This window comes from Puma concolor, chromosome E1, assembly GCF_028749965.1.
Source record: "Puma concolor isolate L17-30 chromosome E1, mPumCon1.1.hap2, whole genome shotgun sequence".
NCBI classification, from domain to species: domain Eukaryota; kingdom Metazoa; phylum Chordata; class Mammalia; order Carnivora; family Felidae; genus Puma; species Puma concolor.
This window is the reverse complement of record NC_141680.1, coordinates 17,392,236-17,416,276: the sequence shown is the minus strand read 5'-3', so window position 1 is coordinate 17,416,276 and position 24,041 is coordinate 17,392,236. Positions and strand designations below refer to the sequence as shown.

Sequence of the window (24,041 nt, the reverse complement as noted above, 5' to 3'; positions counted from 1 at the left end):
CTGAAAAATCTAGTCCTTTTGTCAGATGGGAGCTGGGGATGAGGAGCAAGCCCCACAACTCCCCATCTTGCAAGTGTGTTCAGGATTTGGCTCTCACCCTCAATTAGCTCATCTCCAGACAAAGACATCTTCTGTAACATTGTCCCAATGCTTTATGGGAATCTTTTCAGTTCAGGTTCCACCTCTGATTTGCCTACCAGAACTAACTCCTATAGTCATATGCAGCTCCTTTGTTTGGGTAAACATGCAAATTTCTGCCTCCTCTCCTCTCCTTTCAACTGTGCTAGCCAATTCCTGAGCAGCCTTGATCGCCAAAGCTTCCACCTCTTTCTCTTTTCCAACAGTGTCCTCAGGTGGCAGGAATTCCAACTGCAGTGAACACAGCTGGATTCAGCCAGAACCCTAATAGCCCTCAGGCCCCCCTTCCACCACCACTGCCAAACCTTTAGCATTATAGCAGTCTCTGCTGCAACCAAGAAAGTTCATAGGCCACCCAGACACCAACCCTCTCTCCTTCAGACGCAATTGTATTGGGAAATTGTAAGCTCTCCATTTAGGGAAAGAAGGGGAACTCACGGGGGCACCTTTCTGTTTGTGCCTGAAAGAGAAGAGCCTCTGGCAGGGCAATTTGTGGCTCAAAATTTATCTGAGCCTTCTAGCAGTGTTAACTAAAGCCCCAGTCAACAACACTACCTAGCATGAAATACCACCAACAGTGGTCATTTCTGCCCAGGTTGGGGAGGGACTTAACACAGCTCCTAACCCACCAAGCCTTTCAAACTAATGATTTTGCCAAGAAGATAAAATCAGGGCTGGTGATGTGTCTACACTTTCTTAGGACTTCTGCTGTCAACTTTCACCCTACTTCATCCTAGTTCTAGAAAGGAATATATATTTTTTTGATGTCTTAGAAAAGGTACACTTTATTTTTTATTCTTTTTTTTTATTTTTCCCAGTTATTATTGAGATATAATGACATATAACATTGTATTAGTTTAAGGTATGCAACATAATGATTTGATATATCTACATATTGAGAAATGGTCACCACCAGTAGGTTTAGTCAACATCCATTACCTCACATAATTAAAAGATTTGGGGGGGCGGCACCTGGGTGGCTCATTTGGTTAAGCGTCTGCCTCTTGATTTTGGCTCAGGCCAGGTCTCCCAGTTCATGAGATTGAGCCCCACTGATATTCTCTCTCTCCCTCTCCCTCTGCTTCTCCCCTGTTCCTTCTCTCTCTCTCTCTCTCTCTCTCTCTCTCTCCCTCCCCCCCCCCAGTAAATAAACATTTTTTTAATTAAAAGATTTTTTTCTTGTGATGAGAACCTTTAAAATGTACTCTATTAGAAACTTTCATATATACAGTATAGTATTGTTCACTATAATCACAAGGCTGTACATTACATTCCCAGAATTTATTTATCTTGTAACTGGCAGTTTGTACCTTTTGACCACCTTTGCACATAGCCCCTGTCTCTGGTAACCACCAATTCATGCTCTGCTTCTGAGTTCAGTTTTTTTAGATTCCACATGCAAGTGAGATCGTACAGTACTTGACTTTGTCTGACTTTTTTTCACTCAGCATAATGACTTCAGGGCCATCCATGTTGCAAATGACAGGATTTCCTTATTTTTATGGCTGAATAATATTCGTTGTATGTATGTACATCACATTTTCTTCATCCATCCAAGTCTTGGATGTTTTCATGTCTTGGCTATTGTAAATAATACTGCAATAAACATGGGGGTGCGGATATCCCTTTGAGACAGTGATTTCTTTTCCTTCAGATATATACCCAAAAGTGGAATTGCTGGATCATATGGTAGTTCTATTTTTAGTATTTTGAGGAACCTCCATATTGTTTTTTACAATGGCTCTACCAATTTACCTTCCCTACAGTGTACAAGGGTTCTATTTTCTCCACATCCTCATCAATATTTGTCATTTCTTGAACTTTTGATAACAGCCATTCTAACAGGTGTGATATGATATCTCATTGTGGTTTTGATTTGCATCAAAAGGGGTATTTTATATTCTGGTGGAATTCCAGGCAGCTGAATCCCACCTTTAGATTGAGGCTGTCATCTATGAAGGAGTATTGGACAGCTTTGTTCAGCAAGCTTGGCGTCCTAAGGCTGTGCCATTCATTGCATGTGAATGTTGCTGACATACTTTCCTGTAAGGGAACCCAGTGCCTCCAGTGACCCCTGGACCAGGACCCAGACAGCTGTGCATGCAGTAGAGCATCAACAACCTCTGTCACTCTGCCTAAAGCACTTCCAGTAGTTGTCCTCTTCTTCCTGAAGACCCATGACCTGCCCATCTTCTCAAGGATCTATTTTCCCCACTCCACTTTGGACCTATGCTGCCAACTTTGCCTGCTCTTTCTGTAGGGTGTCCCATACCTGTCCCATGTCCCCATCCCAGGGGGTTAGACACATGTTATCTACCGGGAAATGTTATCAGACTTGGAAGCAAGAAGAATGATCTCTCATTTCAAGTGTGACCAGAATCACTTTGCTCTCTAGAGCCTGTATTTCTGCCAAGTGGCCATACTTCCTCCCCATGCCTAAATCCAAGGGTCTCTAAGTCTATAGATGCTGGTCTCTGCAGGAGTTCCCCTGCAGGAGCCCTAGAGCTCCTCCTCTGCCAAAGCAGCCAGATAGATGTGCTATTACCATCTATAAAGAAACTCACCAGCTTCCTCAAAAAAAAAAACACCACCATGATCCACCAGAGATGGCAATGGAGGGAGATGACCCACCATCATGGGGGAAGGACTGCTGGACTCACAACCCTGATTAACTGTCTTCAAGATTCACCTTCCCCAGGCGATCTTTCCCTAAGCACTACTGCCACCATCGTGGTGGCTCTAGCAATTGCTATTCTCTATCTCCCTCCATTGCAAGAGTGGGACAAGCCTCTCCTTCATTCCTCATGGCACAGCTGAAGATGAGATAGGAACCTTTAATAAGACACTACCAACTTTCCACAAATAAGAAATGTGAACACAGCACTGAACTGAATATGCAACTGTGATCATATGCCTGGTTCTTTTAAACAAGTCAAAGTGAAATGAACAAGATACCAAGAATATTGTTTTGTCCTATTAATTTGGACCCTCTATATACCCTCATTGGTTTGGATTTAGTTACAGTTCTCTACCGCCTTCTTGGACTTGGTTTCTTGGGTGGTGATTCCTTCTGAGATTTGTTGTTTTCCCACCTGCAATCACAGTTAGACCTGGGTTAAACAGGGAGCCTTGAGGGTGCCTTTTATGAGATGCTCACCAGATTTCAGGCTCTAGAGGAGGAAACATCCATTTAGTTTCAGAATAGATTCCTTTTGTTCTGGCAAATACCTCTTAAAAGGCGTTGTATGAAAGATATTGGAGAAGCACTCAACTCACACACTATCTGGGAAACTAGTTTAGGGTTCAGTAAAGACCTGGGGCCTGGATGCTTGACCCATTTCCCATGCATGCAGACCCTTTCCATCTCTAGTCCAAGTCATCCTGGGGGAAAAAAGAAAGAAAAAAATCAAATCATCAATTCTCTTTTTGCTTTTGGTTTTAAACAACATGGTTTTATTTATCTAGGTACCATCACTGATGCTTTAATATCCAATAAGGTCTGTTAAAAATCAGTTTAATGAGAACATTTTTCTATTTAAGGCTAAGATATTTTTCCAGATTTTCTTGACACAGTTTTTTTTTTTCATTTTAGTGGATGTTAAATAATCTTTTATCTCAAAGGAGTATAAAAATTATATGTTTTTTTAAAGTATTTTAAAAGGTCAACTGGAACTAAAAGCCTTCTAACAAAAGAGTCATTAGCCCATCCCTCTTCTCTCTTCTCAGTCTCCCCAGGTCCCCTCATCAGAGGCCATTCTTTTTGACTCTTTTGACTATTTCTTCTGGCATGTGCACATTTCTGTCTTTTTAATACTGTAGAGCATTGCTATCTTTTCATTCCTCAATTTTAAACCTCGTCAACTGATTTCCTCTTATTATAGATGAAAGTTGAGTTCTGTTGTACCACCATTCTCTTATCCTGTCCTCTCAATGTAATTATATTATCATTTGGAGTTAAATCAAAATGCATTGTTTACATGATTTTGCCTATGCAAATATGATCCACAGCTGAATATAAAACATATTTTGGTTGCTCCTTTTTCACTCTTTGTCTTTCCTGAAGTAAATAATTCACTTTTATTTTTTTTTATTTATTTAAAAAGTTTTTTTAATGTCTATTCATTTTTGAGAGACAGAGACAGAGCGTGAGCCGGGGGAGGGGCAGAGAGAGATGGAGACACAGAATCCGAAGCAGCCTCCAGGCTCTGAGCTGTCAGCACAGAGCCCGACGCGGGGCTGAAACCCACGAACTGTGAGATCAGGACCTGAGCCGAAGTCGGAAGCTTAACCAACTGAGCCCCCAGGGGCCCCTTAGTTTTATTTTTTAAGTTCCTAAATTTTCTTTGTATTTCTTGACAATTCCCACCCCATCCATTTTGTCTCTCCATATAATTTCCCTTGGGGGAAGTTTTATCAGGTAATTTTTTTTAGTTCCATTTTTTTTTTTTTTTTTTTTTGCCTTAAAGCCATCCCTTCTAGAGATCTTGATTCTCCTTCTATCTGGGGTCTTCCCCCACCCAGATCTGCTACTCAGTTGCCTTCCTGAAATCCATTTTGCTGCTATCATAGGAATTTACTTTGCCTTGCTCTGAGGTAGCGTATCTCTTGTAGTTTTCTGAGAAAGAGTGTGTGAATGGTAAATTTTTTGAGACTTTCATGTCTGAAAATGTTCTTATTCAACCCTCATATTTGATTTTTAGTTTCCCAGGGAACATAATCTTGAAGACAATGACCCGTTGTCTTTTTTGAGAAACTGAGATTGTAATTCATATACCACAAATTTCACCAATTTATCCTGTACCATTCAGTAGTTTTTAGTATATTCATAAAGTTTTGCAAACATCACCACTAATTTTGGAATATTTTCATCACTTGGAAAAGAAACCCAGCACCCATTAGCTGTTCTATTCTTTGCCCCTCCCTACCCCTACCCCTGGCAACCACTAATCTACTTTCTGTCTCTAGGATTTGCCTGTTCTAGACATTGCATATAAATGGAGTCATACAAGGTGGATTCTTTCACTTAGCATAATGTTTCAAGGTTCATCTTTGGTCTATGTATCAATACTTCATTCTTTTATTATGGCTGAATAATACTCTATTATATGGATATAGCACATTTTATTTATCCATTTATCAGTTGATGGAGACATGTGGGTTGTTCCTACTTTTTGGCTATTGTATATAATGCTGCTACGAACATTTGTTTACAAGTTTTTATGTGAGCATATGCTTTATTTTGAGAGACAGGGAGGAAGGGAGGGTGTGAGTGGGGGAGGCAGAGAGAGAGGGAGAGAGAGAGAATCCTAAGTGGGCTCAGTGCTGTCAGCACAGAGCCGGATGCAGGGACTGAACCCACAAACCGTGAGATCATGACCTGAGCCGAAATTGAGTCTGACACTTAACTCATTGAGCCACCTGGGCACCCCAACAATAATTATTTTTTGAAGTTTTCTCTTCCCTGTTGTTTCTCCTTTCTTTCTGTTTTTAGTGTTTTTGTCTGTATCTCATTTCTACATCACACCACTGGGCAACTTCCTCTCCCCAACCCTAGAAATTTATTTCTCAAAGGGGATAACATAGAAACTCTCTGGACTGGGGGACATCAGACACAGTTGAGAGGGAGAGGACCAGAGTGAAAACTGGGAGATTATGAGTGTGTTTACTGAATATAGAGCCCTCTGTAAGCTTCCTCGACAAAGCTCCAAACAAAAAGGAGGAAACAAAAGGACAAACAGCTGATACCTGTACTTTTGGGGTGTAAGAAAAATACTATAGGACTTTTGTTTGTAATTATTGCCTATTGCCCATCACTGCCTACTTTGTTTTAAAATTAATGATTTATAAATAAATATACATGTATTGGGGTTCATGCTCAATATTTGTTACTGATGGAAGTACATAATCAGAGTTCAGAGTCTACTGCATTAAACTATGAATTTTTGTAAAGCAAATTGCATTGATTTCAATTCTCACATTAAAAAAAAAAGTTTATTTATTTTGAGAGAAATAGAGGGAGAGAATGAGGTCGGGAGGAGCAGAGAGAGAGTGGGAGAATCCCAAGTGGGGCTCATACCCATGAACGGTGAGGTCATGACTGGGCAGAAACCAAGAGTCAGATGCTCAACCAACTGAGCCACCCAGGCACCCCTCTCATATTTGATTTATAGATATATCATGAAAAAAAAGCGCCAATACAATGTGATATTGTAAGGAAATTATACCAACAGAAATGAAACTAATATGCCTGCAAGAACACAATGTTCAGTCTGGAGCAAACTTCTACCCAACTTTGGGTAATTCGAGAAAAAAATGTGTTTTTACCTCCCCCTTTAACACTGATCCTAGAAGCAGCACTCTACAGTACATTTTGGATCACTTTAAGTTAATGATAACATAGTAAGTGCCTGAAAGCCATGGCCAATATGGGTGTTCTGACCTACTTAAGAACTGACTGAAACATGCACACACATGATCTTTTAGCTATATGATGTTGCAGGACATTCAGCCCATTGCATGTGGCAGTAATGTTAAAAGGTGGCACAAAGTATACAAAACAATAGAAATAAAGGAACTAAAACTAAGAACTAAGGCTAAGGAGAGAAGCATTCAAGAAATACTTGGGTTATTAGTTGAAAGGAGCAGTTATACTTTGACTTTTGAACTTGATGCTTAAGTACTTCATTATTTTTGCTTTGCGCATCTTTCTAATTGCCTATAATTCCCAAAAGGGGAGTTTACTAATCTAGTGTTAAAACAGAGATCTGTAAAGGGAGTTTGAATTAGAAATATCCTGGACTATCCCACAGCTTTCAGCAAAATCAATTCCTTATGTAATTAAAAGTTTGATTAAACTAGAACCTACAAAAATACCATTAATTGTTTTTGAGTTAATAGGTTTATAAACAGATTCAAGGGTTTGACCCAGCAATTCTTTTAGCTCAGATTTCCTCCAATAATTTACTATAAGCTTTACCAAGGCAAAGCAAAACAAAAAAAAAAAACAAAAAACAAAAAACAAACAAAAAAAACAACATAATTTCTAACAGAAAAGAAACAAATTGGTCTGTTTGAAAGAATTACCAAACCTGTGCAATCTGGCTCTTATCCTCTGCCAAGCGGCAAAATCTGGCGTCCATCCACCACAAGAGGGCAGTAGCGCTCAACCATTGTTAATGGGAACCCAACAGAGCCAAGGAGGCTTCATTAGAGAAATCATTACAGCTGTTGTTAACACATCACTCTCTCACTGGAAAACGCAGGCAAACAGGAACCACAACCCAGATAGGTTCAGAGCTTCTGTCCTGGGTAACAATAAGACAGGAAATAAGCAACAGGGGCTTGTGAAAGGGAGAGGCCTCCCTCCCCATCCTCATGTCCTTGAGTCACGGTGGAGATGGCCGACTAGCTTAATAATGGCTGCAGATAGGGGTCTGTTTCATTTGGATGTTGAGATAAAACCGCTGTGGCAGGCAGGCAGGCATCAATGGAACAGAGCTCTTGATGGGGATTTGGAAAGGTCAGAAAGAATAAAAACTGTGGGGTGCAGCAGAGCCGATATCTCAGAAAATGAATTAGGTTTGGTTTTAGGTGTGTTCTGGGATGAACTTTAGATTCATAACACTGGAACGTTAAGATAATCAAAGTAATCTTTCCAGCCTATAGCATTACTTTGTAAAGTTTCCAGGAAGTGAATTAATAAAAAAAGGAATCAATTACAACTAGTGCACCTCAATATTTTAAGTATGTATGTGGATTGGTCTGGGATTGCCCAGAACTTGAGATGAATCAGATATTTGTACTATGCTCTCATGACCACCATCTGTTTTTGTTTTATTCATTTGTTACTGAGCTATAATCTGAAAAGACTTTTAATATTTGAAAGACCTAATTTAACCATTCTGTAATTTAATGTTGTTTCAACATTTATTGAACAGTTACAACCGAGAGAAAAGACAGTGCCTCTGTGTGTGTTGAAAGAAAAAGTTTTAGAAAATTGCACCTCCATGTTTTAAATCAGCCTCAAATAAAAATTGAGACTTGTGAATGTTTCCCAGTTTTTACGTGCCTTTCATATCTTGTACTTTTGTTGAAGTCAAAACTTTGAAATAATAGAAAGGCTAAATCTAATTCAGGGAATCTTCTTCCTTCATAGAAAGAAGGGATAGAATATAGGGAAATAAAATGTTCTGTCATTCTTTTTTTAAGTTTATTTATTTATTTTGAGAGAGAGGAGGGGAGGGGCAGAGAGAGGAGAGAGAGAATCCCAAGCAGGCTCTGCATTGCCAGCGCAGAGCCCGATACAGGGCTCAAACTCATGAACTGTGAGATCATGATCTGAGCCAAAATCAAGAGTTGGATGCTTAACCAACTGAACCACTCAGGTGTCCCTGTTATCCTTTTTTTTAAAATTTTATTTTAGAGAGAGAGAGTGCAAGCAGGGGGAAAGGTGCAGATGGAGAGAGAGAGAGAGAGAGAGAGAGAGAGAGAGAGAGAGTTCTAAGCAGGCTCCATGCTCAGCACAGAGCCAGACACAAGACTTGATCCCAAGATCCTGGATCATGACCTGAGCTGAAATCAAGATTCAGATACTTAACCAACTGAGCACCCAGGCACCCCGTTCTGTCATTCTAATACAGATCCATGAAGGACATACTTGTCATTAATGAGCCATTGGATAGAAGATGACATTTAAAAACTCTTATTCAATTATAAGTATCACTTAATGGTTTATTCAACTCAAATTAGCAAACATTTATTGGATTAGTCACTGTGGTAGACATAAGAAGTAACAAAAATGAATAAAACATCGAGCTAATGGTGAGAGGCACCTGAAAGAAATATTGTTTTAGCAGCTACTCTGTGACAGATTTTTAAATATCTTTTCTTATTAATCCTCATAACAGTTCTGAGGTGTTATCCCTGTTTTGTAGAAGAAGAAACAGGCTAACACCAATTAAGTGGCCTACTGAAGGTCACAGAACTAGTTGGGGTAGTGCCAAGATTGAAACCCAGATATGTTCAATTTTAAAGTATATTCTCTTTTCATTGGACCATTCTATCTGGATATTAGTCACTGACTCCTGGGAAAAAGTAACTTTTATGAATGGCAGTTTAATAGTTTACAATTTAACAAATGAAACATATGGTGTGCAGTTATTACATATTTTAAAATAAATTTTAATTAGGAAAAATTTTAAACATAGAAATTATAGGGGTGCCTGGCTGGCTCAGTTGGAAGAGCATGAGACTCTTGATCTCTGGGTCCTGAGTTCCAGCCCCACGTTGGGTGTAGAGTTTACAAACCAAAGTTAGAGACAAACACCTGTGTAGTCATTACAGAGCCATATTCTGTATCCAATCTGAATGTTATACATGTTTGAGTCAGACTTTTTTTTTTTTAATTTTAATGTTCATTTTTTGAGAGTGAGACAGAGCACAAGCAGGGTGGGGAGGAGGGAGCAGAGAGACACAGAATCTGATGCTGGCTCCAGGCTCTAAGCTGCTAAAGCAGAGCCCCACGCAGGGCTCAAACCCACAAACCATGAGATTGTGACCTGAGCCAAAGTCAGATACTTAACCAACCGAGCCACCCAGGTGCCCTGAGTCAGACATTTTTTTTTTTTTTAATTTTTTTTTTTCAACGTTTATTTATTTTTGGGACAGAGAGAGACCGAGCATGAACGGGGGAGGGGCAGAGAGAGAGGGAGACACAGAATCGGAAACAGGCTCCAGGCTCCGAGCCATCAGCCCAGAGCCCGACGCGGGGCTCGAACTCACGGACCGCGAGATCGTGACCTGGCTGAAGTCGGACGCTTAACCGACTGCGCCACCCAGGCGCCCCGAGTCAGACATTTTTAAAGAAATAAAACATTAGAGAAACAGCTGAGACTTTCTACCTCTCCTTGATCCCTCCCATTCTCTTTTTTTCCTCTCTAGAGCTAAGACTATTATGAATTTGATGTTTATCAGTTTTATGCATGATTCCTTACTTTTACTTACATGTTTATGAATCCATAAACAATACAAAATTATTTTGCAGTGTTTTAAATTATATTTTAATTGTATCCAAAAGAACATATTATTCTACAACTTGCTTTTTGTGATAATACGTTCTGAGATTTATCCACAATGTAATGTGTAGCTTTAGTTCTTTATTCATTAAATGCTATGCAATATTCTATTATATGAATGTATCAAAATTTATTTATCCATTTTCTTATAATTATACATTTAAACAAAATTCTGCCATGGTTTTGATTCAAAGCATATCTGATGAACTTTCATCGTAATACTGGAACTTATATATTTTAATAATAAAGGTACAAAACTATCCATACTAACTTTTTTTTTTTTTTGGTATAGATCATTCTCGAATTGAAGTATGGAAGTTTGGTAATAGTGTCATCGAATACCTATACCACTGGGCACACATCTGTTTAACTCTCATGGAGCTAAGCAAAAAAACAAGTAGTGCTATTGCACCCCCATTGCCCTCCAAAACTGACTCCTATGTGTATGCAAAAATGCCAAAGGGAAGCTTGCCAGGGAAATGCTAATGAATTGGTACTGTATTCAGGCTATTTTTGTCATGTTCAGTTTTGCTTGTTAACTATAAAATACCTTCAATTGGAAAGGAGTGTCGCATAGACATATTTTGCTCCTAGACATTGACCTCAGCATTTTCCAAAACGAAAATGCTACCTAAGGAGAAATTTGATCTAAAAAATATCCAGTTAAGGTAGCCATAACCAAATGCATGTTATAGGATATGTTGAAAAGTTTCCTTTTAGTTTTAGCTTTGTATCTGCAGTGGGACTATTGTGGTTAATTGGGTAGAATTATTTCAACTCTTTAAAGGTGCAAAGTAAAGACTGAGGATTTATGGAAAAATGGCTATTTTTACATTAAAGGAGTACCAAATAATAAAGATTTTAAGACATGAACTGGGAATTGTTTTTCTAATTTTTTCAGACTTAAATTTGCACCACCTTTTCCCCCTCCCCAACGATCACTACTCCTCCCTACTGACTTTAACAACTTAAGTTACTTCAATAAATAGAAATTCTTGTAGGAAAATGTCCATGACTCATGGAAAAAAGAAAACACCTTTTTTTAATAACAAAAACCTCTCAAGTTAAAGAACTGCAAAAAGAGTTTATATTTATTTAAAGCTTATTATTACAGCAAACTTTACTGCTCTTTTGTGAGATTTCATCTTTGCAATAACATATCTGATGAGAGTCCATTTTTAATAAAAATTTGGGAAATTAAACTTCATTTTCTTTATTTGGTTGACAAAATGTGATGCGTTGCAAACATCTTATAATTTGAGGTTGGAGGTCCCTTCTTAACCTTCTCTGATAAAGTGGCAGCAGTGTTATTACCAGTTCTCATCTCTTGGATGATCGCATGCCCAGTCTTAACCTATAAGCCTATTTCATATTTGGAAGAGGGCTTTTCAGGGCATTTGCAACAACATTTCTAGGAACAATGTTCTTGAAGATATTAAACTGATAGCCACATATCCTGATGGCTGCAGAACAAGCTTATAGAGTTCACTGTGCATACAAATGGCATTTTAGGCAGCGAGCAGAGGACTTTTTTGCAGAACGCTATCTTATTAACCATAATCATGGGAATTAAGTTAACTAAATGACATCTAGCTTAATGAGAACAGGTATCATACACTTGCATGGAGTTTAACTTGTTTGAAGTATTTTCACACACAAGCTTATAACCTCCCAATAACCTGTAAGGGAGGCGGTCTAATACCATTATCCTCACTTTATAAATGAGGACATAGGCTCAATGCGTGAGTTACCTACGTCCCAACAGCTGGTAAGAAGCCAGGGGACCTAGCTTCCATCTATCCTACCTTTTGCCAGCACTCAGACATCTCACTGACACTTTTCAACCTTTACCAGACTAATGATTATGCTATCAGTCTTTTAGAAACTACTTTAAAATTAAGCAACCAGGGATGCCTGGGTGGCTGGTGGTTGAGTGTCCTACTTTGGCTCAGGTCATGATCTTGCGTTTCATGAGTTTGAGCCACACATTGGGCTTGCTGCTGTTAGCGCAGAGCCTCTGTTCCCTTCTCTCTCTGCCCCTCCCCTGCTCACACACACATTCTCTCTCTCAAAAATAAATAAAGCATTAAAAAAATAAGTAAAATTAAGCAACCAACAAGAAAGATTAATTGAATTTATTTAATGATCATTCAAGTAAAATACTATCCCTTAGCACTAGGAGCTTACTTTTTTAGTGACGAGGATGTTATTTATACTTGACAAAATTTACATACAGATTTATATTTAAATCTATTTATTGAATACATTGCTTTACTTATATATACTTCAGAAGCTTGGACTTGATTAGTTTTTTGTTGGCTTTCTTTACTGTAGCTTATACATAACATGGACACGGTATGGTGTTGACCATCCAGACAATTTTCCCTTTATTTTTTTTAAGTTTATTTATTTTGAGAGAGAGAGAGAGAGAGAGAGAGAGAGAGAGAGAGAGAGCGCATGAGCAGGGGAGGGGCAGAGAAAGGGAGAAAAGAGAATCTCAAGCAGGCTCTGCGCTGTCAGTGCAGAGACTGACACAGGGCTCAATCCACAAACCATGAGATCGTGACCTGAGCTGAAATCAAGATCCAGATACTTAACCAACTGAGCCACGCCCCCCCCCCCCCCCCCACCTTTTTTAAAGGAGACAGATGTTTTTTGAAAACACTGTAAGGGAGCAGTGGCATGCAGGACAGCAAAGGATAGGCTGTCTGCCAGGAGGCGGTGGGGGGGGGGGCTATAGTTATGGGGTGAAATGAGGAGGTATGGGAACCTATGGAATTTTCCTTTTTTGGTAACAGTGCCTGGTTGTAAGTAGCCCATTGGTCAGCTGGGGGCTATGGCTATTTTGAGGTGGGTCATTTAATGCACCTGTTTGCATGCAGCCTGGTTATCACTCTGGGCCCTTTTGCCTTACTCAGGTTTCCATTGCTCAAACCTGTTGCGTAAAACAGCCTCTGGATTCCACCCTGACAGATCAACAATGACAAATCTTTGGTATTTGAGTAGAGGTCTCATCTTCAGTAGCTGCTTCTTGCTAGACAGGGTGGGTGCACGTCTCTACCTCAACTTGTGGGTCCATCAGGGGTTCTGTGCAGTTATAGACCAGAACATGGTATTATTTAATGTGCTGAAAGGAGATTGGAGTGAAATTCACTGGTAGCCAGGTCCATGGGATTTAGGGAGAGGGGACCCTCTGATGGCATGGGCTGGAATCCTTATTGAATAATCATTCCTATACATAATTGTTGGATTCACTCAGACAGGTAGGAATGTATTTTGCCTGTAGATCAAGATGGTGTTGGATCTGAGGGAACAAAGGAAAAAAGCGTGCAGGGGAGAAGGAAGCAAGGCAGCTGAGCGTCAGCCAGCATCAGAAAGAGTCCCAACTGAGTCTGTAATGTGTGCAGATTTGCCCTGGATGAGCTTCTGCTGCCAAATGTGCTGCAAATTGGTAACAGAGACCTCAGGGGGATGGAGTGGGAGAGGAGAGGAAAGCAGTCTTCGCCCTCACAGGCATGAGGTGTCGAACCTGTTTGCCCTTGGACCTTCAGACCACATGGGGATAGCTGCCCTGGCCAGAAAGCTTCAGTTGTGGAGGAGTACTAGGGTTAGACCGCCAAAGGGCTGAAAAGAGAAAGGTGAGGGAAGAAAGGATTCCTCTGAAGGTCAAGAGGGGAAATCCCTCACCCTTTTCCCTCTGGGGCCTTTGGCTCCTTACCAAGGAGTGACCTCAGCCAAGGTCATCAGTTCCTCAAGGACTACTAGAGATGGTTCTCTGAGGAAAAGTCCTGAGAAATTCCTGGAGAATCCAGGGAGAGTCTGGGCCCAGCAGAGATTCCCCATATGGGCCACAAAATGCCAGGTCATCCAGATTGGGTGGAGAATGGTGGCAGGGGCAGTGAAAGAATTCACCCAGGGCAGAACAAAGGAGATAGAAGTTTACTAAATACACCACAAGGGAGCAGTGGGCAGGACAGCAAAGGAGAGGCTGTTTGCCCAGACCATTTTCCTTTTTAATTATGGCTTTCCATGGTCCAGCAACAACTTAAGATTCCAAGACAATGATACTGGAATCTCAGGAAAGCTTCTACTGCCTCTTTTCAAGCTTTACGGAAATATAACTTACATGATATATAATTCATCTACTTAACAGGTACAGTGCAATGGTTTTTACTGTATTCAGAGTTTTGCAACCATTACAACAATTTTAGAACATTTTCATCACCCCCGTGAGAAACCCCATACCCATTAGTAGTCACTGTCCATTTTCCCCCACCTAAGCCCTAAACAATTATTCATCTTTCTTTTTCTATGGATTTGCCTATTCTAGACACTTCATATAAATGGAATCGTACAATATGTTGGTCTCTTGTGACTCACTTCCCATTCCCTCTTTATCTAAATATGTTTAAGCAACCAGCTACCCTTAACTTCCACAGACATCTCCAATCCAGACTCAGAAGATCTTCCGCAGGTAATTTAGGGAATTTTCATTCTTCTCATGTAGGTTTTATGCAATGCCACTCCCACCTAACCCCACCCTACATCATTAACTCTGTGTTCTTACTCTCCCCTGTATGATTTTATTATAAAGACCTCCCTCAATAGATATCAATTAAATATTGCCTATTTCTTTGTCCTTAGGCATAGTAATTACCCTCAGTAGCTGTTCCATCTCTTAATCATTAGCTCTATTTTACCTCTCTTTGACTGTCCCTTCCATAGACCACAACTAGGAGGGTACCTCTTGGTGGCCATATTCTGTTCTATGTGACCCTGACTCTGTAGCCACAGCGTTTTGAACTGGGGTTGACCCCTTGCCAAAGGAAGACCAATCTGTGAAAAGGCCTAATATAGAAAGTAACCAAACCATGGATAATCCAAACTAGGAAACAGCAATAAGAGCAGTGTCTAGAAGGACAGTAAAGAGTTTGGAGAGGCCAAAAGTGTCACGTCAGGCCTTAAACAAATTAAAGGATACTGCCTTCCAGACACTACAAGTTGGCAGCGAGAAAGTTTAAAAAATGCGTAGTTGGTTAGGGACAAGAATGCACAAAAAGGCAGAGGGCACAAAAAGAAGCAGAGACTGAAAGAGTAGGGAAGTGACATCAGTAACATTAATGTCAAAAGATTAAATGGAAGATCCATTAGTTTGGGTGCTGAGGTCCCTACAGTTGCCTTGGATCCAATGCTAGTCAACTGTTCTGTTCTTGAGGTCTTATTGGGAAGTCTAAGACAGTTGGAATTCTCTGTTGTGTAATAGGAGTATGGTAGTAATGATACCATCTTTTATTGGTTCACTCTGCTTCTGTTCTTACACCATCTTCAATTAAAGTTCCCAAACTTGGGTTCAAAATGTTAGGAGTCTTTTCCGTGTCTCTGATTCACTGCTGCAGGTACCACCATTGCTGCAAACTCTGCCAAGTGATTGAAGAATTTGAACTCTCTGAAACAATGCATCAGAGAAATCAGCCTTCTACCTTTAGGAAAATCTCACAACTGCTTCATTACGACATCCCAAAGGCAATGGGAGGATACAGGATTCAATACACCAATTCAAAAGCTCACATTATATATAGGAATATTGAGCTGGGTAATTTTGTGTAACTAATTCCCCATTCAGTCTCTTTAAGCAAGAGGCAGACAGTCTTGGCAGGGGGCTTTATTTTTACCCTCTATTGATTCTTTTTATTTTAAGCAAAATAACACATACTCATAATTTAAAGAGTCATCTTGTTATACAACGTCTTTTAAGACCACAACATTTCCCAGCCCCACCTCACCCCTATTTTTCTTACCTCCGAGTCAACTACTTTCAATTCCTTTAGGTCAGGAATTAATAAACAGCTCAGGCCTATTACGATAAAGTTTTATTAGAAAAGCCATGCCCAGGGGTGCCTGGCTGGCTGAGTCCATGGAGCAAGTGACTCTTGATCTCAGGGTCATGAGTTCAAGCCCCACATGTGATGTAGAGTTTACTTTAAAAAAAAAAAAGAAAGAAAGAAAAGGATGCCCATATTGTTTATGACTGCTTTCATACTGCAAGGGCATAGTTGAGTAGCTGCCATAGCTACTAAGACCCCAAGACCCACAACCCCTAAATATTTACTATCTGACCCTTTGCATAGTTTCCCAACCCCTTGATTTTGACACGTACCTCCATATTGTGAAATAACATGTGGTGTGGCTACATTTTTTTCCCTGATTTAAGCAATATTTATTAACCTCTCAGTATGCATTACAAAGATTCAGCTTCTTCCTCAGTATGTGCGTCCACACACACACAAACATTTCCCATTCCTCCATCCTTTTCAATATATTGCACTGGAATTTAAATTAGAATAGGTTGATATTCAGCATTTGCATTATCATGACTATGTATGCTATTTAGGGCTTAGCCATGTAGTAAATTACAATCATTTTCCTTTTCTGAACACCTTTTCACTTTCCCTGGAGTTAATGTTTGGAGTTAAAGTTTCTTTTGGAGTCAATGTCAAGAGTGGCTGGAGTGACTATAATAATAACACACAAAGTAGATTTCAGAGCAAAGAATATTACCATGATAAAGAAGGTCATTTCATAATGAAAAATAGGTCAATTAATTAAGAAACCATAACAATCTTAAATATTTATACATCTAATAACAGAGTTTCAAAGCATATGAAGCAAAAACTGAGAGAACTGCATCCATGGAGACACAAGTAGATAACTAGTTACCTAGGGTCAAAGGGTTTGTGCAAAAATGAGTGACTAATGTATATATGCTTTCTTTTTTGGACATTAAAATTATTCTAAAATTGATTATGGTGATGGTAGCACAGCTCCTTGAATATATTAAAAACCATTGAATTATATACACTTTAAATTGGTGAATTACATGGTATGTGAATTATAGCTCTATAAAACTGTTTAAAAAAGAATGGCTGTGGGGCGCCTGGGTGGGTCAGTCAGTTGAGCATCTGACTCCTGATTTCAGTTCAGGTCATGTTCTCAGGGTTGTGGGATTGAGCTCTGTGCTGACAGCATGGGGCCTGCTTGGAATTCTCTCTCTCCCTCTCTCTCTCTGCTCCTCCCTTGCTTACACTTTCTCTCTCTCTCAAATAAGCATAAAAAAAAAAGAATGTCTGTACTAGATAGAAATCTGATCTACACAGATCTACATAGAAATAGTAAATGTGTGCATAAACATTTTTCTTATTTTAAAAATAGCTTTGAAAGATAATTGCTTGAAGCAAAAATAACAATTTATTGTGTGCTTGTAACATAGGTAGAAGTAAAATGTGTGAAAATAATAGCACAAAACCTAAGTGAGGGAAAATGGAAGTATACTTTTGTAAGGTTTTTTTTTTTTTTTAGCGTTTGTTTATTTTTGAGAGAGAGAAAGACAGAATGCAAACAGAGGAGGGGAAGAGAGAGAGGGAGACACAAAACCCAAAGCAGGCTCCAGGTTCCGAGCTGTCAGCACAGAGCTGGACACGGGGCTTGAACTCATGAACTGTGAGATCATGACATGAGCTGAAGCCAGACGCCCAACCGACTGAGCCATCCAGGTGCTCCATAAGGTTTTTTAACTATACATAAAGAGGTATATTCTTTACTTGAAGACAGACTGAGATAAATTAAAGATGTATATAAGAAACCCTAAAGCAATACCTTAAAAAACAATAAGCAAAGAAGTATGGCTAATAAGTCAACAAAGAGGTTGCATCATAAAAATTGTAAGCTGAAACATAAAAATTTCTTGATTAATCCAAAAGAGGGCAAAAAAAAAAAAAAAAGCAGGGAGGGTTAGAGAACAAAGAACAGATAGGAAAATAGAAAAACTGCAGCCATACTCATACTCACTTTAATGAAAACGTTCTAGGGGTGCCTGGGTGGCTCAGTTGGTTAAGTGTCCAACTCTTGGTTTCAACTCAGGTCATGATCTTGCAATTCCTGAGTTCCAGCACTGCATTGCCAGTGCGGAGCCTGCTTGGGATTCTCTCTCTCTCTCTCTCTCTCCCTCTCTCTCTCTCTCTCAGAATAAATAATAAACTTAAAAAAAAAAAAGAAAATGTTCTAAACACGCTAATAAAAGAAATTATCAGATTAGATTAAAAAAAAAAGCAAGACCCAAATACAGTAAAATCTTGGATTGCAAGTAATTTGTTCTGTGAGTATTCTGCAAGACAAGCAAACATTTCTAATAAACATTTCTAATAAATTTTAACTTGATAAATGAGCAATGTCTTGCAAATATGAGTAGTATGTGATGCCAAAGGTCACACAATCACAACTGAGCCAATGGTTCTTCTCTCTCTCTCTCTCTCTCTCTCTGCAGGATTGTGAGTGATCACCTCCCATGCTCAGATGCTCAGTCTCAGACCATGGTGTTTGGCAGAAATCAGTGATTTTTCTGAACTTTGGAAGTGCCCATAACTGGCACTAGTGTATTTTTTGTCACTTCAAAGCACCTATGGACAGTCTTTTGCTTTTCCATACAAGAGTAAGCTTAGGAATGCTTTGATTCATTCTAGGTCAGGCTGCCTACAGATATAGACCTTTTCCTCTGCTGCTTTATTGCCGAGTTACATTAAATACAGTATATGGGAATGCAAACTGGTGTAGCCACTGTGAAAAACGGTAGTATGGAGATTCCTTAAAAAGTTAAAAATAGAACTACCCTATGACCCAGCAATTGTACTACTAGGTATACCCAAAGGATACAAAAATAGATTTGAAGGGGAACATGTACCCCAATATCCATAACAGTATTATCAATAGCCAAATTATGGAAAGAGCCCAAATGTCCATCGAAAGATGAATGGATAAAGATGTGTATAATACATATATAGATTACATATATACATATGTATATATGTATATATAGATTACATATATACATATATATGTAATCTTATGTGTGTATATATATGTATGTATGTGTGTGTGTATATATATACATACACACAATGGAATATATATACATATATATGTGTATATATATATACACACACACACACACACACACACACACACACACAATGGAATATTACTCAGCAATCAAAAAAGAATGAAATCTTGCCATTTGCAACTCTGTGGATGGAACTAGAAGGTACTGTGCTAAGTGCAATTAGTCAGAAAAAGACAAATATTATATGACTTCATTCTTATGAGGAATTTAAGATACAAAACAGACGAACATAAGGAAATGGAAGCAAAAATAATATAAAAACAGGGAGGGGGAAAACATAAGAGACTCTTAAATACAGAGAACAAACTGAGGGTTGCTGGAGGGGTTGTGGGTGGGAGGATGAGTGAAATGGGTAAGGGACATTAAGGAAGACACTTGATAGGATGAGCACTGAGTGTGATAGGGGATGAATCACTGGAATCTACTCCTGAAATCATTATTGTACTATATGCTAATTAGGATACAAATTAAAAATAATATACAAATAAGATACAGTATATGACAAGTTTATTAATATTGTACTGTAGTCAACATCCCTGTGAGCATATACAATGGCCCCCATGCAGAAGATACCATTGAGCCAATAGACAGCAGTGACCCCGCTAGTGATAGTGAAAGTTGTCCTACACAATAACCCTCCTCTCTCTCTTGTCTCCCTCACACCAGCCACAAAGGTTTTCAAAGGTTAAGTGCAGGTTAATTTATTTTTCTTTATATTTTATATTATTTTGTATTTTATTACGGTATTATAATCATTTTTATATGAGTATTTTGGATTATGGAACAAATCGTCTGAGTTTCCATTATTTATTATGGGGAAATTCACTTTCATATACATATGCTTTGGATTAAAAGCATGTTTCCAGAATGAATTATACTCACAAAGGTTTTATTGTATATACTATCAACATGAGATCCACTTTTAATATAAAGACACAAGTAGATTAAAATATCTACTTTTAGATAGATAAACTATGCTAACAATAAAAACTGTCTATATTAAAATCAGATAAAGTACATAAAGAGAAAAAAAGACAGGGTCATTTCTTAATGGTATCATGGTCAATGCAAGAGGACCTAACAATCCTAAATGTTTAAATACCTAAATAATAGGATTTCAAAATCGGTGAGACAAAAACTGACAGAATTAAAAGGAGAAATAAACAAATCCACAATTACAGTTGGAGATTTTAACATCCTTTTGTCAGTAACTGAAAAGATCTCTTTGGCTGCTAGAAAACTAGTTTTGAACAGGTCAAGAGCTGGTGGATGAACAGACGAAAAGCGACTAGAATTTAAAACAAAACAAAATATATATATATAACATATAATTTTGATTCCTATATCCAGTATTACCACGATGCTGTTATTAATAATTTCGTCTATGAGCATAGGTCCTATATTAACATACAGATTTTCAGTTGCCAAGTTACCCTGAGCCAGGTATACTCACACTGAAGCCTCGGTGGAAAAAAAAAAAAAAATCTATAGCTTTACGGCAGTGTTTTTCAAACTTGAATATCAAAGCTACCTGCAGGGCTCTGTAATCAGATTGCTGGGCCCCATCCGGGAGTTTCAAATGCAGTAAGTCTGGGAAACCGCCAGAGAATTTGCATTTTAACAAATTCCTGGTGATGCTCTTGGGACCACACTTTGGGAATTGCTGGCCTAGAATTTTGTCATTCCTTTCTTCCCAAAACGTCCAGGCAGCCAGTTGGTTTCCAAACAAAGCCTAAGGCCGTAGGACTCGGGCCCTTGCAAGACGGAAGCAGCTCAAGGAGGGATTCAGCCGCTAAAAGTGTTTCAGGCCGCCCAGATCCGCGCGAGAGTGTACGTGATGACGTTGACGTCTGCGTGAGCGTCACGTAGCCGTCGGCCACGTTCAGCGGAGACGGGAGCAAGATGGCGATTCCGGGCAGGCAGTGAGTGATCCGGGAGTTAGGGTTAGGCTGGGAATGAAAGATCACGGCGACTTAGTCTTTGACCGACGAGTAAAAGTGCGCTGGAAGTGAAGGGGCTTTGTCGTCAGGGATAGAGGCGGGGAAAAGCGAGAAATCCTGAGGAACATATTCCCCTCCCCCCCACATTTTCCAGGATGGAAGTCCGAAGTTTGAGGGAGAAACTTGTGAGGAAATAAAGGAAGTTAGGCTGAGGGGCAGAGAGCGAGACTTTTCTATTTTCCAAAAGCTCGGTCTGAGGCCCCTCAGTCTTGCTTCCTACCCCGCGCTTGAGTTTCTCCCTGGTTGGATGCTTTCAGGGGCAATGAGAAGAGACAATTCCTGGCTTCCTTAGAGGGCCTTGTTCTCCTTGGCTGCTCAAGTCCTGATTCCCGCCCTCCCTCCTTGTTTTAGGAATGTTGTGCTGAGAAGCCACAAGAGGGTAGGCATAATAGGGACCTGGGGTATACGTTGCCGCAAGAGAGACAAATATTGTATGTTCTTGAAAGTTTTACCTTTGATGTATAATTCTTACTTTGATGGAGTTTCCCGTCATCTCGGCATTTTAAAGGCCAAAGCGTGAGAAACTAAATGAGTTGGACCTGATGGGATGGTTTTCTGAGATGCTCCAAGACAGAGCAAATGAGCGCAATAGAATATAATGGGCATTTGTCCCGTGACTTCTTGAGTTTCTCAGTTACTGTAATCTGTTAAAAATTTTTCGTGGGTCACATTACCCAATAACTTATTTTAAACTATGTAAGTACCCAGTAGGAAAAAAAAAAAAAAAAAAAACAGCTATTTTCTTGTTCGACCACAAGGATAATTTAGAGTGTTTTAAAATTTTTAGTAGGCATGAAACGAGCGTTCCTCTAACATGTTCTTTCTAAAACATTATTTCATCATCTAAAACATTTCTGAACTCTTCAGTTATTTCTCTTTTTTTATTAAAATGGTATTTGAATTTGGCCCGTGTCAGCAAACAATTACTTAGAAGAGTAATTATAAAATCTTAATACACATTAGAACTTTGAGATCATTGGAAAGTGGAAACCCTGTTCTGTGTTCATAAGCTGTGTCATATGTTTTGACTTGGTAGCTTCATCTGGAAGAAGTAGTGGATGTATTATTTTTTAACATTTAAATATAATGGTGTAATTTCTATTTCAAAAACAAAATGCAGGTATGGGCTTATTTTGCCAAAGAAAGCACAGCAGTTGCACCCTGTTTTGCAAAAACCATCAGTGTTTGGGAATGATTCTGATGATGATGATGAGGTAAGGGAACCTATGTTTTTTATTGCATTATTGGAAATAGAATTTTTTAAATCGAACTTGTGAATTTGATGTCTTTGCTTGCCTTAGTTGTTTGTCATTACAGTGTATCTGGAGTATATTATCATTTACAGAATCATCAAAAGGAATATTTAAAGAAAGAGTTTTCACTGATTTTTTTTTCCTTCACTAATGTTACATGGGTAATCTAAGATTTTTTTCAGAAGTTGTGATTTTCAGTTATTTCTAAGTAGTTACACAAAGCTGTTTTAGACAGCTAATACTAAAGTAACAAAATTATTAGTGTAAAGATCCCTGAAAATGAGGTATTAATATGTCACCAATTTCCTAGAAATTTTTATTAGCAAAGTAGTTTCTTTTAAGACTACTTTTGTGATTATTAATTGTCTGCTAAATGTAGTTGTTCAGTTTTGTAATTACGGTAGTGCATGAAGTTACAATTGATTGTTCTACAATAATAACACCTAATATGAATATTTTCTATTTTAGCAGCCAAAACTATGTTTTCCTGTGAAATCTACAGCTTATAGCAGAAACAGCCTCAAATGTATGCTTATGTCTTGAGTCATTTTCTGTATTTCTGAAAGACCTTTGCATCAGTTAGTCTGATAGTTCCTTTGGTCTGGCAGAAAGATAGCTTCTCTTTTTACTCATTTTATAATGACGTAGGTAGGTAATTGAACATATTTGATACTTCTTTGCTTTTGCTTTCTTTCTGTTGAAGAAACTGGCTCCAGACACTGTCTACTTCCCTACATTCTGCCCCAGGCAACTATCTCATTGTGATTTTGATTTGCATTTCTCTGATGGCCAGGGATGTTGGCCATTCATGTATCATCTTTGGAGAAATGTCTATTCATATCATTTATGTATTTTAAAATTGAATTATTGCCCTTTTATGAGTTACAAGATTTCTTTATATATTCTAGATATAAACAAGTCCCTTGTTAGATATAATTTAAATATTTTTTCCCATTCTTTTGTCTTTTCACTTTCTTGATAGGATCCTTTGAAGCACAAAAGTTCAATTTTGAGAAAGTTCAATTTATTTTTTTCATAGGTTTCTATTGCTTTGGTGTCATACCTAATAAACCGCTTAATCCATTGCGATGAAGATTTATACTCGTGTTGTAGTTTTACCTCTTAAATTTAGGTCTGTGATCCATTTTGAGTTAATTTTTGTATATGGTATGAGGTAGGGGTCCTACTATTAGGACCTAGGTCCTAATAGTAATAATACTATTATTTGCATATGGATATCCAATTGTCCCATAGCATTTGTTGAAGGCTATCCTGCATTGAATTGATAGCACCCTTGTAGTTTGTTTTAATGTGCCTTTTCTTTTCTTTTCGTTTTAATTTTAGAGGATGGGAGGCACCTGGGTGGCTTAGTTGGTTAAGTGTCTGACTCTTGATCTTGGCTTGGGTCGTGATCTCAAAGTTCCTGAGTTTGAGCCATTGTCAGGCTCTGTGCTGACAGTGTGGAACCTGCTTGGGGTTCTTCCTCTTCCCCTATCTCTGCCCCTCCCTCCACACCCCCCCCCCCATAAAGAAACTTAAAAAAATAAAGAATTCAAAGAAGAAAGAAAAAAAAAAAACCTGAAAAATAGCGGTGGGGGGTGGGAGGGATGAGAGAGAGGAAGAG

At 38.8% G+C, this 24,041-nt stretch overlaps 2 protein-coding genes and 1 long non-coding RNA gene across 19 annotated transcripts in view; 2 read left to right on the top strand and 1 right to left on the bottom strand.

Moving 5' to 3' along the window:
* Positions 1–11,084, top strand: part of EFCAB5 (EF-hand calcium binding domain 5) — a 182,483-nt gene extending 171,399 nt beyond the window's left edge. For 13 of the 14 annotated variants that reach the window (XM_086686407.1, XM_086686401.1, XM_086686403.1 and 10 more), the window contains one exon: positions 10,504–11,084. In XM_086686407.1, the coding sequence (XP_086542533.1) occupies positions 10,504–10,697 (194 nt within the window). In that variant the 3' untranslated portion in view covers positions 10,698–11,084. Of the gene's footprint in view, positions 1–8,075; positions 8,362–10,503 lie in introns of those variants that run through there. The other variant, XM_086686410.1, reaches the window with a different exon arrangement.
* On the bottom strand, positions 1,401–21,068 carry LOC147574155 (uncharacterized). 3 transcript variants are annotated; one of them, XR_015243952.1, is made up of 4 exons: positions 20,696–21,068; positions 18,057–18,245; positions 7,227–7,442; positions 1,401–3,519 (listed from the first exon to the last, which is right to left on the bottom strand). It is a non-coding gene; the product is annotated as an uncharacterized LOC147574155 (long non-coding RNA). The 3 variants fall into 3 exon arrangements; XR_015243951.1 differs by lacking the exon at positions 18,057–18,245 and having other exon boundaries at positions 20,618–21,061; XR_015243953.1 differs by lacking the exon at positions 18,057–18,245 and having other exon boundaries at positions 20,696–21,059.
* The window catches only part of NSRP1 (nuclear speckle splicing regulatory protein 1), a 61,909-nt gene continuing 58,867 nt past the window's right edge, over positions 21,000–24,041 (top strand). The window contains exons 1-2 of one of the 2 annotated variants that reach the window (XM_025916727.2): positions 21,000–21,086; positions 22,285–22,378. In XM_025916727.2, coding sequence (XP_025772512.1) covers positions 21,067–21,086; positions 22,285–22,378 — 114 coding nt within the window. In that variant the 5' untranslated portion in view covers positions 21,000–21,066. Of the gene's footprint in view, positions 21,087–21,352; positions 21,544–22,284; positions 22,379–24,041 lie in introns of those variants that run through there. The other variant, XM_086686429.1, reaches the window with a different exon arrangement.